Source organism: Callithrix jacchus, chromosome 15 (genome assembly GCF_049354715.1).
Source record: "Callithrix jacchus isolate 240 chromosome 15, calJac240_pri, whole genome shotgun sequence".
NCBI classification, from domain to species: domain Eukaryota; kingdom Metazoa; phylum Chordata; class Mammalia; order Primates; family Cebidae; genus Callithrix; species Callithrix jacchus.
The window spans coordinates 18,667,441-18,686,514 of NC_133516.1; the positions used below are offsets into that span (position 1 = coordinate 18,667,441).

The 19,074-nt window shown below is 36.1% G+C and overlaps 1 protein-coding gene across 9 annotated transcripts in view; it reads left to right on the forward strand.

Annotated features, from left to right (window-relative positions):
* TP63 (tumor protein p63) overlaps positions 1-19,074 on the forward strand; it is a 263,157-nt gene that overhangs the window by 102,120 nt on the left and 141,963 nt on the right. For all 9 annotated transcript variants that reach the window (XM_008981384.5, XM_008981386.5, XM_078350507.1 and 6 more), the window contains 2 exons: positions 1,282-1,410; positions 2,254-2,386. In XM_008981384.5, coding sequence (XP_008979632.1) covers positions 1,282-1,410; positions 2,254-2,386 — 262 coding nt within the window. The remainder of the gene's footprint in view (positions 1-1,281; positions 1,411-2,253; positions 2,387-19,074) is intronic.

Below are 19,074 nucleotides of genomic sequence, written 5' to 3' on the forward strand. Positions count from 1 at the left end.
TAAAATTGTATAAAATAAAATACATACATTTATACTCACATTCAGATAAGCATAACTGAAGATTGATGAGCCAGATCAGTGGATTTTATCAATGTCACTAACCCAGTTTGGATATTATATGGTCATTTTACAATATGTTGCTATTGAGGGAACTATGTAAAGGAGATATGGGATCTCTCTGTATTATTCCTTACAAGCACATGAATCTACAATTACCTCAATTTAAAATTCATTCAAAATATTTTGAGAGAGATATATATTATTTAAAATATTTATATATAAATGATATCTATATTTTATATATGTAAACAGGTTATATTCACAGGATAATTATTATGCATATTAACAGGATGTATATATTAGCAGGAGCAGTAATAATTAAGAACTTAGCTAATTTTATCCTGGGATAAAATTAGTCTACTGATTATCACAACAAATCCCATATTAAGATGATCTGTCCAGATAATATTTAGATTTGGAGAGTGCACCTTCTCAGAAAGCTAATGATGTTTTCCTCCAAATATATAAAGAGGAAGGTTTAAAAAAAAGTAAAACAGACTTGAGTGTGCAGCTCAAAAAATGCAAGCAGAAACAGGATTCACTTGCGAAATGTTCAGATGTTTGCTTATTATTAAGTCTAACATGCGATTCTACACTTTAAGAACCACCCACACATCAAGGCAAGTAACTGGGGATTAAAACATTTAAAAAAAATTAGGTGCACAGGTTTGAGTTTATTGTCCTTGAGTATGATGCTAAGATTGTAGTTATGAAAGAGATGATTAATCTGAAGATAAAATTTAAATTTTCTGAGCTAGTTTCTGTTTCCTGGTTCTATTTCTTACCTGTTTCCTGGTTCTATTTCTTATCTTCCCAAAATGGGCAGATAATCAGTTGAGACTCTTATAAAATGGGTCTAATAATAGGTCAGACTTGCTGTCAAGTTTAATGAGGAGATACTTTCTTTTTGAAATCTACAGAATATGGATGTTGGATAGTAGAGGTATAGAGCATAATAATATTATTAGGAAAGGAGAGCTTTGATAAAAGATGTAATTGTCTAGCTTTGGATGTCTGCCTGATTTTATGGCAAAATTGGATTCATGACACTGCCCGAAGAAATAAATGTCAGTTATGCAACTTGTAACATGTGCCACATATATACCTGCATGATTTTATAGATTCACTTGATGTTTTCATGATAGAGTATGCTTTAATTTAAATATTCAGTATCATGAAATACAGAAAGTATAACACTAGTTTCATTTTTGTCCTTTTAAGTTACGTAGAAACCCCAGCTCATTTCTCTTGGAAAGAAAGTTACTACCGATCCACCATGTCCCAGAGCACGCAGACAAATGAATTCCTCAGTCCCGAGGTTTTCCAGCATATCTGGGATTTCCTGGAACAGTAAGTATAAAACAAGCAAAAAATGTTGTGTTTGAGCTAAATAAGTAAATACGTAAATGTGGATGGTCAAAATGCTGCTTACTAGGACATGTTTTTTTCTAGAACCAATAGAAGTTATTTAGGAAAAGTTAATGACTCCAATGCCATCTCTTTGTTAAATTCAGTGGTGACTGTTTTCAGTTTCTAACACCAAAAGATCCTTAGTAATCCAAAGTGATGTAATTTTAGAGGGCCTCAAGCCTCCTGCACCAAAATCACTTCCCCAGTGTTGCTTTGATACTTCAAATCCGTTCGGTTGAAGACTCACCTACTTTATAATGCAGGTACTCCCTGAGAAGATAAAACTTCTCAGGGAGTAGTTTAAAGATGAAAGTGCTTGTTGTTAACAACAGCATGAGTATGTTTTAGTCCAACTAAATTTTGTTGTTCATTTATACCTTGCTGTAAAAAGTATTATTTCTTTATTACAAGCAGGTTTGGGTAAGTGAATCAGTTAAGAAGCTGAAGAAAGTATATGAGCACACTGGAGACTCTTAAGAATAGAGTATAAAGTACTCTATCTCAGATACGTCCATTATTTCCTGCAGTCTACCCAGTAATTATCTAAGCGGGGCAGAGGTCACGATCCCATTTAACTAATGCAGGTTGAATTTGAACTGCTTGAAATTACACATTGGATAAATGGTTGAGCCAGGACTCAAACCTAGGGTTTCTAACTCCAAGCAAGTGAAGAGCCTTGAGCCTTGCTGACTTTAAGCAGAAAGTGCTTGTTGTTAACCACAGCATGAGTATGTTTTAGTCCCTTTTCATGCCTAACACACTTTTTTCTTTCCTATGTGTTAGGCCTATATGTTCAGTTCAGCCCATTGACTTGAACTTTGTGGATGAACCATCAGAGGATGGTGCAACAAACAAGATTGAGATTAGCATGGACTGTATCCGCATGCAGGACTCCGACCTGAGTGACCCCATGTGGGTGAGTGGCATGGGCTTTCTCCTTAGTCTTTGGGCTGTGCTATCTATAGCTCTGTGAAATCTGACTTTTCAATAGCCTGTAAAAAGGCAGGTGGCTTTGAATGGGCAAGGCCTTTGGGAAGAGAGTGTCAACATGGGTAGCTGAGAGGAGATTAGGAGTGGTTTATGGATTTTGGTTCTGCCTCAAATGTCTATAATATATATATATATATGTTTCCATTGGTGTGGGGAGGGCGATTCTTTACATCTTTTATCTTCGTTATTCCTCATGTCAACCCCAATTTAGAACAGATAGTACCAGCCCAAGGTTTTCTAGCTGGTAGGGACAGAGAAAGAATCAGAAATTTATTTTATTTATGTATATATATATTTATTTACTTGACAGTGTCTCACTCTGTCACCCAGGCTGGAATGCAGTGGCATGATCTTGGCTCATTGCAACCTCTGGTTCCCTGATTCAAGAGATTTTCCTGCCTCAGTCTCCCAAGTAGCTTGGATTACAGACATGCACCACCACAACTGGCTAATTTTTATATTTTTAGTAGAGACAGGGTTTTGCCATGTTGGCCAAGCTGGTCTCAAACTCCTCCTGGTGTCATGTGATCTGCCCATCTCAGCCTCCCAATGTGCTGGGATTATAGGCGTGAGCCACTGTGCCCAGCCAAGAATCAGATTTCAGATCTGAGTCCTATCCAGAGCACTTCCTACTATGACAAACTACCTCTCTGTCCTTCTTGAATTCAGGAGGAAGAGATACATTCTATGTGCATATGCAGGTTTAAATAACTGGTAATAGATTAAGAGGAAAGAAAAAAAAAGCTAATACACAAAACAGTCTTTTCTTGGCTGTACCACTGAGTCACTCATAATTTTAGGCCCCAGTTTCTTATTTATAAAGTGGTAAGATCATAGGTGCTACATACTTCCCAGGTAAACTAAGGAGTTTAATGGGTTAATGATATTAAGACGCCTTTCTGAGATGTTTAGGTGAGAATTCCTGTGTTTGTGGAGTTTCATAATTCTGGTAGATTTTCTTTTATTATCATTTATTTACCATACAAGTCCTGCTGTCTTTTCTATCAAGGATTTCTGGAAAAATAATGAGGGGAAGCTAGAGAGTCGGGTATCATAGCATATCTATTGACAAGATTAGGGGAATTATTTTAAAATGACTTGTCTTGTTTGAGACGTTTTATTGGAAATTTTGCTACGTCTTTTTTTGATATGGAATGTACTGCTTAATATTGGGAGAAGGTAAAGTGGAGAAAGACAAGAGGAAAGAAAAACAAAGTTATAACTCTGCAAATACATGGATGCTTTAGCACTAATTTGATAAGGGAAATATACATTCTTTCATTGGCCCCTTTCATTCCAATAGAGATATAGTTCTCAATCCTTGAGCTAGTGAAATTAAACTATCAACTAATTTCAAGGGGCTGGTCATTCAAGGCCTTGGAATATATCATAATTCAACATAAATATCTGTAAATTCTGATTTTACAGATACTTAAAACTTAGGATATTCCCAATTTTCATAAAAATATCATTTATTAAGTTGATGGATAGAACCTGCCTAAGAAAACCTGTTATTGTATTCTCTCCAGGGATTTTCTATTCTGAGTCTGGGACTCATAAAAGTTGGCAAAAAGTTAAAGACATCTAAAACTGAACAATTTTCTCTTATACACTGAAACATGTAGTTGTTTGTTTGTTTGTTGAGACACGGTCTCCCTCTGTCACCCAGGCTGGAGTGTAGTGGCACAATCTTGGTTCACTGCAACCTCCACCTCTTGGGTTCAAGTGATTCTCCTGCCTCAGCCTCCTGAGTGGCTGGGATTACAGGTATGCGCTACAACGCCCAGCTAATTTTTGTATTTTTAGTAGAGACGGGGTTGGCTAGGCTGGTCTCAAACTATGGACATATGTTGGCTAGGCTGGTCTTAAACTCCTAACCTCAGGTGATCCACTCACCTCAGCTTCCCAAAGTGCTAGGATTACAGGCATGAGTCACCACACCCATTTTCGGCATGTAGTTTCTTAATGTTTCATGTTGTTTCTTGCTTCCTTGTATTCTAGGAAATTTTCTCCTGGAGGATACCATTCACTTTTTTTTTTTTCCTCTCTGGCCAATTCTTATTTGTCCCTTAATGCCTAATAATTACTTATTACATGTTTTTATAGTTGTTTATTTGTCTCTAAAGTAGGACAGGGCTGTACTTGTTATGCCCAGTGCTTGAAGGTATATAGGGGGTTGGTCCCCATAGTTGGAGACTCAGAAAGAGCTAAAAAACAAAATGAAAACAAATGAGGTTTTGCCAGTGAGGTAAATAAAATAGGGCACATGGAGGTATCTGTATTGAAAGGAACATAAAGGTAGAGTGAGAATGAATTTAACTGAATAAACTCGCATATCTGTGGCTGCTCTGTCTGTGCAAAAATCAAAAAACAAAACAAAAAAAAAACATCACCTGAGATATTCCTAATCACATAGAAATCCTGGGTCTTCTTTTGCCTTACGACTATTCCAACATTTTCATATCCTCATGTATGTCCATGTGTGAAGGCCACAAAAATGAGCTGGATAACAAGAATGGAAAAATTATAAACTTACCCATAATGTTAATAACTAGTGTTCTGGTTTGGAAAGTAGGGAGTAGCCTCCTTTTATATTCTTAGTCTTTCCTGACTGCTACAACTGGTGTGACGCCCTTTTTTTCCCATTATTTGGTAGCATATTTTCTTTTCTCTTTTCCATGTATAGGTTAATAGCTAAATTAATTTCAAAGTCTGCATATAAACTACTTTACTCTTGAATATAATATTTCATTAAGTTGGAATCTTAGCCAACATTCTCTCACTATATAAGAAATATGAACTTATGGACATGAGAAAACATGTCAGATTCTTAGGGACAGAAATCTTGAACTTGAGAAAGTTATCCCAGTTTCACTGATTTTTTTAATACAACCTAAATATAAATAACTAGTCACGAAATGGAATCACCATGTTTTGCTCTGATTGTTGGCAAAGGAAATTTGAATTGCAGAGAATGTGCACCTTCTTAATCAGAATTATTTTAGTATCATTGGAAAATGAACTCCATTGGGTTAGCAAATAAATGTGAATGGAGCCTCTCCAAGAAATTAGACATTTTAGTCTGTTTTCAAGGAATTTCTAGGCTCTTGATTCTGTTGTTCTGTTACATTAGCCCAGGCCTGTTGCCTCAGGCCCGTAATCCCAGCACTTTGGGAGGCCGAGGCAGATGAATCACCTGAGGTCAGGAATTCAAGACCAGCTTGGCCAACCTGGTGAAACATCATCTGTACTAAAAATACAAAAAATTAGCTGGGTGTGATGGCAGGGGCCTGTAATCCCAGCTACTCAGGAGGCTGAGGCAGGAGAATCACTTGAGCCTGGGAGGCGATGGTTGCAGTAGGCCAAGATTGTGTCATTACACTCAGCCTGGGCAACAAGAGCAAAACTCCATCGCAAAAAAAAAAAAAAAAAAAAAAAAGCAAAAAAAGTATGTTGTTTTGTATTATTCATAGACTGTGTAAGTATGCCTGTCATTTCTTCACAAGATATATAATAATATTAACACTTAAAAGTTCTCCAAGAATGACTGATGCTAACTACATAACTCTTGCTTTTGCAATTTTTTTTTAATTCCTTGTAAACTTTAAAGGAAACCCTTTTAAGCCATATTGGATTTTTCCCTAGGGAGTTGGCAGTAATTATTTAAAACTATTCCTTTTTGTAAATAATTATTGAATCATCCCAGATATATGTCAGGAGGCTTCAGCTCTACATATCAAAAGACCAATATCTAGGTAGCATATTTGTGTTTAGAAAGGCTTAGTCAACAGCCCTTAGCATAATGCCCTATATCTTACATAATTCAAGGTTAATATGTATTTCAAGCACATACAGTAGGTCTAGCTATAACAATTTTGCACCTGTGACCTTTGTGACACAGATCATGATCTCTATCCTTGAGAAGATGGTAACATAGCAGAAAAGGCAAATGTGTATAAAATTATCTATGAAAAGTCCTTAAATGTATGTGTTTATGTGTTTTTATAAGACCCAGAAAAAAGAAATTATTTAGTGTGCCTGAGATTGGAAACACATGGCAGAGAAAGTGATTTTTTATTTATAACTTAAAATATAAGTCAAATTGATCAAAACAGGGAAAGTAAAAATAATCGGGTTTGGGTAACTGTTATAAAAATAATTAATTATAAAAACATAATGTGAAGGTCATAAGTATTAAAAGATAAGACTAAAAAATTGACTAAAGAAAAATTGGTATTAAAAATACATGGACTTTAAACATTATAATTCATGACAAAAGCTTAATAGCCTCAATCAGTACTCAATATTTAAAATTTAATAAGAGAAAGCGAATATTTTCCCATTGGTAAAAGGTATAGGTAATTCACAAATGATTAATGTACAAATGTTCAACAGATGCAAAGTGTTCAAACTCTCCACTAATAAAGGAGAATCGAAATAATGAGATTAATTATTATATCTTTCTGATTAGCCAAAACTTTAATGATAATAGCCAGTGCTGGTGAGATTATTGAGGTACAGACAGTCTTTTCATTTCGTGTGAGAGTATAAATTGAAATAATATATTGGAAGGCAATTTGTCCATTCTGATTTATTTAATTTTAAAGACACTTTTCCTTTGGCCTATAACTTCACACACACACACACAGAGAGAGAGAGAGAGAGAGAGAGAGAGAGGGGAAGGCTTCCATTTATAATAACTAAAATGGCAAGTCCAGGTGAAATGTTACAGACTTTAAAGTTTTAGAAAGGTGTCTTCAAAATGATTGACTAGATTCATCGTATGCACTTACTCCATGGAGTGGAGCCCAAATGGCAAGTAGATGATCACAATTTGAATAGATCATCTAAGGGAGAATACTAGAATTCAACAGAGAACTGACAGGAAACACCAAAATCAAGAAAGGAAAGGGAAGTGAGGGATCAGCTGGGAGTCTGGAGATGCTCCCTAAAGTTGGGAAAGGGTAGAGGAGACCCCTCACAGTTCACATTCCCACCACAGACTCCTAAAGCCCTAGCCAAAGGTGAACGCTTTGACCATCATGGACGCTAAGACTAACATAAGGAGCTGAAGACTACTCAACAGTATTGCTCAGAAAGAGTGCACATGAATCCCACAAACCTCTGAGTCTTTAGCAGCTGCAGCATGACATCATTTCAAAAACGCAGCCCTCACCAGACGGCATCCTTCCCTGGTGCCCAACAGCCCATGCATCTCCACATCCTTGAAGCACCATTGACATTCCCTGCTTATAGTGGCTGCCACCAAGGCTGAGACAAGAGCCACTACAGTGACCCCTCCGCCCCACAACAGAGTAGCAGCCACACATTTTCATGTACCTCAGGACTAATTTCACTGCTCACAGCTGCCACCGCTATGGTGGGGCTGACGTGGAAGCAAAGTATACACTCTCAAAGAAGCTCTTTCCTTAGTAGAAGGGCCACCGTGCAGCTGCTGTGGCCCTTACCTCAACATAGTGCTGGCCTGACACCCTGCCTCTGCTTACCACAGCCAATGCCTGCACACACCACCAGGGGGCCTAAGGACAGGTTCGCCCAGCTCGGCCTTACCCATCAGTGACCAGGAACACCATCTAGGGACCTGAAGATTGCCCAGTTCAGTACACCATTGGCACCTGAGCATTCCTTCTGGCCAGGCCCATGCAACCACTGCTGCTACCACACAACTGCCACCAACCTATATACATCACCTGCAGGCCTGGAGTCTGGCCTATCCAGGCCGTCACAGCCACTGCCAATACCAGTGTGGAATATTTGGATCCCAGAGGGTTGCCTCACCACTGCTAATGCCATCACCCATGACATGCCAGCTGCACAGGGGTTCAAGAAGCTGCTTACCCACCTAGCTCACCACTGCCATTCCAACCACATGAGCAAGCCACCCGGGGACCCCAAAATTGGCTTGCCTGAACTCATTAACAATGGTGCTGGTATACACTCCTCTGGGGTCCAAGGACAGGCATACTCAGCCCACTACTGCTACTGCGGGGGTCCAAAGACTGGCCTGCCTGGTATCCAGACCCCAGTAAAACTTCACCACAGCCTCCACTAACAACCATACCCTAAGCCACCAGGGAAATCATAGCTACCGCTGATGTTGTTTACAACTGAAGATAGTATACAGAGACTGCAGAACAGTATATACTGAAATTAAAAGCCAGAATTTCCTACCCATCTAATTTCACACCTAACATCTTCAGGAAAATGTCCTTCTCTATGAAAGCAGATTTTAAAAATTGGAGGAAGTGACTATTCTACTACATGTGCAGATATCAATATAAAGACACAGGATACATGAAAAAGCAGGAAAATATGATACCACCAAAGGAACACAATAATTCTCCAGCAAGAGATCCCAATAAAAAATTTATTAAAGTCATAAAATAAATTCAAAATGTTGATACTAAAAAGCTCAGTGAAATATAGAATACTGAAAAACAATAGAAAGAAGTCAGAAAGATAAGTCAGGATATAAATGAGACATTTACCAAAGAGATATCATTAAGAAAAAGAACTAAACAGAAATTATGAAACTGAAGAATTTACTAAGTAAAATATAAAACACATTTGAAAACTTCAGCAATAAACTAGATCAAGCAGAAGGAAGAATCTTAGAAATTGTAGGCACATTTTTTTAAATAACCCAGTTAGATAAAAATCAAAACAAAATAATAAAAAATCAAAGCATATATAACATATAAGATACTTCAGAGGGACAAAACATAATTTTTGGTGTTTCAGAATCAAATAAAAGGGTTAGAATACTTATTTAACAAAGTAATATGTGAAAACTTCCCAAGTCAAGCAAGATATTTCTATATCCAAATATGAGATTTGGAGCTTTCCAAAAGACACAATTCAGAGAGGTTTTCTCTACAGCACATTATAGTCTAACTTTCAAAAGGCAAAGAGAGAATTCTAAAAGCAGAAAAATGAAAGTTTAGTCACTTATAAAGAGACCCGCATCAGACAAAGGATGGGTTGCTCAGTAGAAACTCACAGGCCAGGAGCAAATAGAATAATATATTCTAAGTGCTGCAACTATATTAAATTAATCAAATGTAAGTTTTTAGGTGGAGTCTAGGTTTTCTTAGATATATTATCAGCAAAGACAAACAATTTGACTTTCTCTCTTCCAGTCTGCATGCCTTTTACTTCTTTCTCTTGCTTGATTACTCTGGCTAGGACTTACAGTGCAGTGTTAAATAGGACTGCTGGAAGTGGGCTTTTCTTGTTACAGTTCTTAGATGAAAGGTTTTTAGCTTCTCCCCATTCAGTGTGATGTTAGCTGTGGATTAGTCATATATAGCCATCATTATGTAAAGGCATGTTTCTTCTGTGCCTAGTTTGTTGAGAGTTTTTATCATGAAAGAATGTTAAATTTTATCAAATGCCTTTTTTTGATTCTTTGGGAATCATCATATGGTTTTTGTCCTTCATTCTATTGATGTGATATATTACATTTATTGAGTTGCATATGTTGAATCATCCTTACATGTCTGATAAATCTTACTTTATCCTGATGTATCATTTTTTATGGTGTGCTATATGTTCAGTTTGCTGGTATTTTGCTGAACATTTTTGCATCTATGTTCATCAGGAATATTGCTTATAGTTTTGTTTGCTTTTTCTTTTATGTGTGTCTTTGTCTGGTCTTGGTATCAGGTTAATGCTAGCCTCATAAAATGTGTTAAAGACAATGCCCTCCTCTTCAATTATTTGAAATAGTTTGAGAATAATTGGTGTTAGTTCTCTGAAAATGTGGTAGAATTTGGTAGTGAAGCCATCCAGTCCTGGACTTTTTTGCTGGTGGAAAATTTTTAATTACTGACTCAATTTCATAACTTGTTATTGGTCTATTTAGATCTTTTATTTATTCCTTATTCGATCTTAGTAGGATATTATACTCAGCAAAGTTATCCAGCCTGGGTAACAAGAGCGAAACTCCATCTCAAAAAAAAAAAAAAAAAAGCAATTCCATAAAAATGCCAATATTACTTTTCACAGAAAAAAAAATCCTAGTGATCATATGGAACAAAAAAGATTCCATGTAGACAAAGCATTCTAGAGCATAAAGAACAAAACTGGAGGCATCACACTACCTGGCTTTAAAGTGTATTACAAGCCTCAAGTAACCAAAAGAGCATGATGTTGGTATAAAAACAGACGTATAGACCAATGGAACATAATAGCAAATCTAAAAATAAATTCAGTATTTTCAGCTAACTGATTTTTCAACAACAGCACAAATAACATACATTGCGGAAAGGACACATTCTTCAACAAGTGGTACTGGGAAAATTGGATATTCCTATGCAGAAGAATGAAGCTAGGTAGCCAACTCCCATCACTTACAGAAATCAACTCAAGGTGGATAAAATACCCTAAATTAAAAACTACTAGAAGAAAACATAGAACAATTTAGGACATTGGTCTGGGCAGAGATTTTTATGGCTAAACACTCAAAACAACAGACAAAAAAAAATAGACAAATGGGACTGTTTAAACTAAAAATGGGACTATTAAACTAGAAACCTTCTGCATGCTAAGAAAACAATTAACAGAATGAAGAGAAAACCTGCTGAATGGAAGAAAATATTTGAAACTATTTATCCAACATGAGACTAATATCCATAATATATAAGGAACTCGTCAACAATAAAAAGTAATCCTATAAAAATGGGATTACTGCTATCAAAAGACATGAAAAGACATTCTTCAAAAAAAAAGATGTAAAAATGGCCAATAATTACATGAAAATATCAACATCACTAATCATCAGGTAAATGCAAATCAAAACTAAAATGAGATATCTTACCCCAGTTAGAAAGTTTATTTTTAAAATGACAACAAAATAACAGATGTTATTGAGGATGCAGAGAAAAGGGAACTCTTATTCACTGTTGGTGGGAATGTCAATTAGTATAACCACTACAGAAAATAGTATGGAGATTTCTCAAAAATTTAAAAACTATCATAAAAATCCAGAAATCCCACTACTACATGTGTATCCAAAGGAAAAGAAACAGTATATCAAAAACAATACATGCACTTGCATGTTTTTTTCAATATTCACAACAAAAAAGATATGGAATTAACCTATGTGTCCATCAATGGATGAATGAAAAAAGAAAATTTGGTGTATATTTACATAATAGAATATTATTCAGTCATAAAAACAAATGAAATGTTGTCATTTGCAGCTACATGGATGGAACTGGAAATCCTTATGCTAAGTGAAATAAGCTAGGCACAGAAAGATAACTATTGCATGTTCTCAGTCACATATAGGAGCTTAAAAATTTATCTTATGGAAGTAGAGAGTGGAATGATAAATACCAGAGATTGGGTAGGATGTGTTATTGAAAGGGGTGATGAAAAAAGGTTGGTCAATATGTCCAAACATATACTTATAAAAAAGGTATAAGTTCTAATGTTGGATAGCAGAATAGGGTGGCTATAAATTGGCAACAATATATTATGTATTTCAAAGTAGATAAAGGAGAGGACTTGAAATGTTCTTAACACATAGAAATGGTAAATACTCAAGGTATTGCATTCTCCAAATGTCCTAACTTGATTACTACACATTCTATGCATGTAACAAAATATCACATATACCCCATAAACATGTAAAATATTATGCATCAATTAAAAAATATTGAGGACCCAGAAAGATAATAAAACTTTAGACTCTGATAGGAAGGAAACTTTAAAGCAAAGAATAGTTAACCCCACCATTGACAGATGATAGTAGTAGTTATGATGTGTAGTCACTTCTTCCTTGATCATATTGTTTATGATTTTTGGTGGAATTTCTGTGTTTGTTCGCTGTAAAGAGCAGTGCCTTTTATATTCTGGGGAAAATTGTGTAGAATTGATAATATATTTTTGTATATTTGATATAATTCAAATGAAACCATTTGGGCATGAGATTTTTTTTCTGGGACACTAATTACAAATCTGATTCTCTAATAGTTATAGGACTCTTGAGATTATCTATTTTATCTTGGATGAGTTTGGTAAATTGTGGTTTTTGAGGATTTGGTTAATTTCATCAAAATTTTTGAGTTACATCAAATTATGGGGAATATTTTTTATTTTTTAATTTTATCTATTTATTTTATAAGATAGAGTCCCTCTTCACCCAAGCTGGAGTACAGTGGCATGATCTCAGCTCACTGTGGCCTCAACATCCTAGGCTCAGCTGATCCTCACACCTCAGCCTCCCAATTAGCTGGGATTACAGGCATATGCCACCATACCCAGTCAACTTTTTCTAGTGTTTTGTAGAGATGGGGTTTCACCATGTTCACTGCCCAGACTGCTCTCAAACTCCTGGGCTCAAGCAATCCTCCCATCTTGGCCTCCCAAACTTCTAGGATTGCAGGCATGAGCTACTGTGCTGGCTATTATCCTTCTAAATGTCAGTGGAATCTGTAATGATATCATCCACTTTTATTTATCATATTGGTAACTTGTATTTTCTCCCTTTTCTCCCCAGAGATTTATCAATTTTAACATGCAAAGAACTTGGTCAACTTACTGGTTTCACTGTTTTTCTCTATTATCTTTCTCTTTTCAACTTGATTATTTTTCATTTTATTTTCTTTCTTTTTCTTTGGATTTAGCTGGGATTACAGGCATGTGCCACCATGCGCAGCTAATTGTTTGTATTTTTAGTAGAGATGGGGTTTCACCATTTTGAGCAGGATGGTCTCGATCTCTTGACCTCGTGATCCACCAGCCTCAGTCTCCCAAAGCGCTGGGATTACAGGCTTGAGCCACCATGCCCGACCTCAGTTTAAAATATTGTCTAGTTTTTCTTGAGACTTTCTCTTTCACCCATAAGTATTTCAAAGCATTTTGTTTAATTGCCAAGTTGGATACTGTCTGTTATCTTTCTTTATTAACTTAGTTTAATTTCACTGTGGTCTGAAAGCATGCTTTGCATGATTTCAAAATTTTTTAATTTTTTAAGGTTTGTTTCTAGAGTCATGATATTGTTTATCTTGATGACTGTTTTATAGCAACTGGAAAGACTGTTTAAGGAGCTTCTGTTGGGTGGAATGTTCTATAAATTTCAGTTCGATAGAGTTGATTTGTAGTATTGCGCGGTTCTTTTATATCCATTCTGATTAGAAAATCAGTTCTATTAATTACTAAGAAAAGGGGGTTGAGTTCTTCAACTGTAATTATGAATGTGTCTTTTTCTTTTGTCAAATATGTCAGGTTTTACTACACGTACATTGAAGCTCTGTTTTTAAGTATTTCATGTTTAAGATTGCTATATTCTGTTGATGGATTGACCCTTCTGTTAATATATAATATTTCTCTTTATTTCTGATATCTGATAATTTACTTTATTCCAAAGTCTGCTATAGTCTTTATTAATATTAATATAGCAAAGCTAGCTTTCTTTTGATTTATGTTTGCATGGTAAATTTCTCCTCCATCCTTTTACTTTTAACCTACTTTTATCATTACATTAGAAACGAGCTTCTTCTAGACAATATATAGTTGGATCATTTTTATGCATGATGATAGCTTGTGTCTTTTAATTGGTGTATTTAAATAATTTACATATAATGTAATTACCAACATGGCAATTTTAGGACTACCATTTATTTTCTATTGGTTTCCTCCTGTGTTCTTCTCTTTCTTTTTATACTGCCTTCTTTCAATTTATTTAACCTATTTTTAGGATTCAATTTGAATTTATTTTGGTTTTGGCTGTATCACTCATTTTTTAGTGGTGGCTCTAGAAATCTCAATATTCATTACTTTTCATAGTCTGCCGAGAATCACTATTTTACTAATTCAAATGGAAGATAGCAACATTATCATAATACTGGCTTTATAGCCCTCCCCACCTTCGTGTTATAGTCATATATATTACATTTCTGTACATTGAACACTTTGTCAGATGCTTATAATTTTTATTTTTGTCAGAGTAAAGAACTCAAGACAATAATAGTAAATTTTATTAAATATAATATTTATTATTGCCATTGCTCTTTATGCCAAAGCTACCATTCTGCCTGGACATTAGCAAGAAGAATAGAGAACTGCATGTACCTTTTTTTGTTCATTAGAATTAGTTTTTTCTAACTAGGACCATAAACCAGGTCAAAGCTCTAGTTTGCTAAATTTTGAATTGATCAAGGTTTTATAAGTATTCTCCTAATACCTCTCTTCCTTCTTTCCTCCATCCCTGCATCTGCTTGCATGTGTATGTACACATACACAATCACCCACGTGTAACTCAGTTTGAACCGATTATATTTTTATATAGAATTGGATTATAAAACTTTCTGATAGGCCAATTATTTTAAATCTTCATTTGATAAATTTTAATCTTTAAATATATATTAAACACGGTCGTATGAACATTTCAGTGGCCTGAAAAATACGTTGACTCAACTCCAGTCAGGCTGCAAGGAGCTAGTTAAAAACGTTACCAGGTGAGTCACTTAAACACTCTAAATCTTCCTTGCTGCGTGCCTTCTCCTGGATCAAGAAAGTGGAAAGGGTCTGATTTCTGATATATCATAGAAACAGCAATCATTTTCTGCATGTCTTGGTCTCCTAGACTTCTGGGATTCACAGTGTCACTTCATTTTAAGTCTGACACCAATATCAAGCTCCATATAAAGAAAGCATCTCTATATTCCTTCTCTTCCTATATTGGTCCCTATTAGGCTCCTAGAGCCACTCTCACACTACCATTATCACCCTCCTTCTGTTCTTCCTATACATTCTCTTATTCCTTTTCAAGTTCCCTACTTTTCCCCCATGTGTAATATCCCCTTATTTGGTCACCTAGAAAACCACTAAAATTCAATGTCAGCAGATTGATCAAAGGCTGCTTCTTTTTTTAGGGCTTTATGATTTGCTCTTTACTTTGGAATTATAGCATGGGATTTGTACTCAGACATACTGGACTTGAAATTCTGTCTGGACTAATTTAGGTGTGATCTTTACAATCTTTATGAGCTGCTTCTTCCTCATTTGTATAGATAAACATTAGTATTTCTCATTGATCTCAGAGAATTGTGATGATGCCTGTAATTGGTTAGTTTTATTCAGAGTGACTGGCACGTAAATATACAGCCAAATATGAATTGTCATTATTCTTACTCATTGTCTGTCTGTACCATGTTTTCTAAAAACTCTGTGAGGAAGGTAAATATATATTCCTTTTTTAATAAAGTATCAATTTATACATTTCTCACATTATGAAAGCAAAACAATTAAAACAAGTTTAGAAGTATCAAAAGGATAGAAATCCCTAACCAGTGAAAAATAACTGTGAATATTTTGGGTTCTTTTTTTTTTTCTAGAAAAGATTTTACAAAACATTTTTTTCCTAGAAAAGATTTTGTGATCATGTCATACATAAACATTGTAATGTACTTTTTCTTTGCATTCTATAGGGAACTTTTTTTTCTTATTTACCACTCTTCAAAACTTTAATTGCCTCATTATTTATTATATTTTATTGTGTACATGTACCATGGTTTAGCTATTCCACCCATATAAGAGAAAATATTTAAATATAGATTTTTTTTCCTGTGTTACATGCTTAGAAGTGTAATTATTGGGTAAAATTCCGTGAACATGAGTCTAATCAAATTTCTTTTTATGAATTATTTTGTTTGTTTGTTTGTTATTAGTTTACACTCCTGCCAATGGTGCAAAAGTGTTTATAGGCTTGAAATCAGTTTGATGATACAGTTTCTTCTTGGAAAAATGCAAGTACTCTTAGATGACTGAAGGCCTGTCTAGTTATTTGCCATCAAGTTGAAATAGCTATTTGCCAAAAGGTCTCTATATAAACCTTTGGCTGTGGTCTATGAAAGGGATAGCAGTTTTGGCTGGAGGTAAGACATCTTGAAAGAATAGAGTATCCAGGAGTGGGGTGAGCAGACCTAGCTGGAATGGAAGTCATATGAGAAAAGAAGGGGTAAAAGAGGGATAGATAGACAAAGTATATTTTGAGACTTTCACCTAAGGTTAGTCTTGAACATGGGAGTGGGTAACATTTTCTCCTTTTCCTCCCTAACCCTTGCTTTTAGTATCCCAAGTGCTCTTATTCCTTTGGCTTGTACTATTAAAATAATAATTTAAACGTAATGTGTGCCAAATAGGCTTTGGGTATAAATTCTATGAATACAAATTGAATAAGAAAATATATTTCACAAAGCAAAATTCCTCTAATTTTTGGAAAGTGGATTTGTAGCGACCTATATTGCTTATAGGGTAGCTCAATATTCACTCCGTTTAGACCGAATTCAGGTGTCCCCATAAGAGCAGACTGTTTTTTTGTTCTGCTCTTTGTACAGTATAGCCAATGGGAAGGCACCACTTTGTTCAAGAGTGCCAAGTCGGGGACTTTACCTTAAACACAAGTATGCATTTCAAACCTTAAACAAACAGCCTTCTTAATAAAATAGGGGAAAGAGTTTTCTTTCTTCTATTCTCTAGAAATTCACAAATATCACTTGACAGGTGACAGTTCTTCCCTTACAAAAGGGGCTGTTTGCCTTTTGCTTTGGTGTTTGGGTAAACTGCGGCATGCACTGGCAGAGAATTTATTGCCTAGGGGAAGGTGTTTGCAGTTGCTGTGTTTAATCTGAAAAGAAACGCTTTTCCTTCTGTCTCCTCCCTCTCTTTTTAAGGAGGGAGAATTGGAAATGATAGCCCCAGGGAAATAGTTCCCTTAACACCTGTCTTTGGTGTAGCCTCAGCAATGTTACTTAAGACACTGTGCTCAGTGTGTATGCATTCAGAATGACAAAGTTGAAGAGAGCAGATAAACAGAAAGGGATTTCAGCAGAAACACAGGAGCTGATTCTGACCTTGCATCCTCTTAAAAACTGATTAGGTGGAAATCCTATCATGCTGGCTTAAAAAGAATCTGATTTGTTTGAAGTAAGACTCATGCTATTAGTCACCTCTCCTTTCCTTTCGAGATACATAGTTTCAATCTACAAAACGTGAAAAATTCTGTATTGTATTTAGCAACTTTAGACATGCTAAATCTAGTCCAACCTTTAGTAGATGAGGAAACTATTAAGATCCAAGTTCATTAGTGGTGACTTCTCCAATATTTCTGATGAGAGTGTTCAAGAAAACCAGGGCTACCCTCAACTTTCTGGATTTCTAGACCCATTTTGCCTTCTATGATCAGAGGTGTGTAAAGAGGTCAGACTCTAGAGATAGATGGCTGCCTGTGTTTGAATCTAGCTCAGTTATTTGCTATTTGGGTGACCTTGGGTGAATTACAGAATGTTTTAAAGCCTCAGTTTTCTCATCTGCAAAATGAGGATGAGGATGGATATTGGTGACATTCTGTAGAAGAGCTGTTCTGATAACTGAGATAAGGCATGTTAGCATAACACATTGCATGTGTCCAGTCCTCAGTGGAAATGGTTGTCCCTGTTACTCTTTAGAATGTGTTAATGTTGGAAACAGTGAATTATTAATCCTAAGTAGAGCACTTACTGATACAGGACAATAAAGAAATCTACATAGATTTGTATTTGGGTTTTTCAAAAAAATACAGTATTATTTGAAGACTTACTAGTGTTACTGTAGGTAGCTAGCCAGACGTGAACAGGGCAGGAGAGGGCTCTACCCCTTCTCCTGACCCTCACCAGAAATTTCAAAGACCATCAGGTGATGGCCAGATTGTTGTTACCCTGTTTCTCTAAACTAATAATAATTGTTGGTGGTCACAGCCAGCATCAGAAAAAGGCAATCTCCCAATAAATAGAAAAAAACCCTGAAACTGGTGATCAGCAGCTTCCCAATAAGATCTCAGGAGTTGGGTGAGTAGGCTCAAGCTTGTGTACTAAGGGGCAAAATGGCAGAATTTAACTAGTGTATGACCTAGGAACGTTCAGACTAGGAAGGTAAGAACACCTCAAGCAGTGGTCCTTAGTCTTTTTGGCACCAGAAACTAATTTTGTGGAAGACTTTTTGTTCCCACAGACAGTGGGTGGAGGTATGATTTGGGAACTAAACTATCCTACCTCAGATTATCAGGCATTTGGTAGATTCTAACAAGGAGCGGACAACATAGATCCCTTGCATGAGTGGTTCAGAGTAGGGTTCATGCTCCTATGAGAATCTAATGCCCCTGCTTATCTGATAGGAGGCGGAGTTCCAGTGGTAATTGTTTGCCCCCGCTACCTCTCACCTCCTGCTGTGTGGTCCAGTTCCTAACAGGTCACACAGTGGTACCAGTCTGTGTAATGGGGGCTAAGGGCCCCTGGCCTTAAGTGACCATGTGTACAACTGGAGTAAACACACTGCACGCACAGCCCCTCCTAAGTGCTAGCAGGCCACTGCACATGTCGAAAGCCCACCCCAAGGGAAGAATCAGGGGAGAAGGAATGAAAGACCCCAGAAGTACACCAACATATGAAACCCTAAGTCAAAGGTCAAACCAGGCACTTGAACTTTCAGGTCACCTGCTTGGCCTTCTGCCAAGTGTAGTTTACTTCCTTTCGTTCTTGCTCTAAAGCTTTTTTTTTTTTTTTTTTTTTTTTTTTGAGACAGAGTCTCTCTGTATCTCCAGGCTGGAGT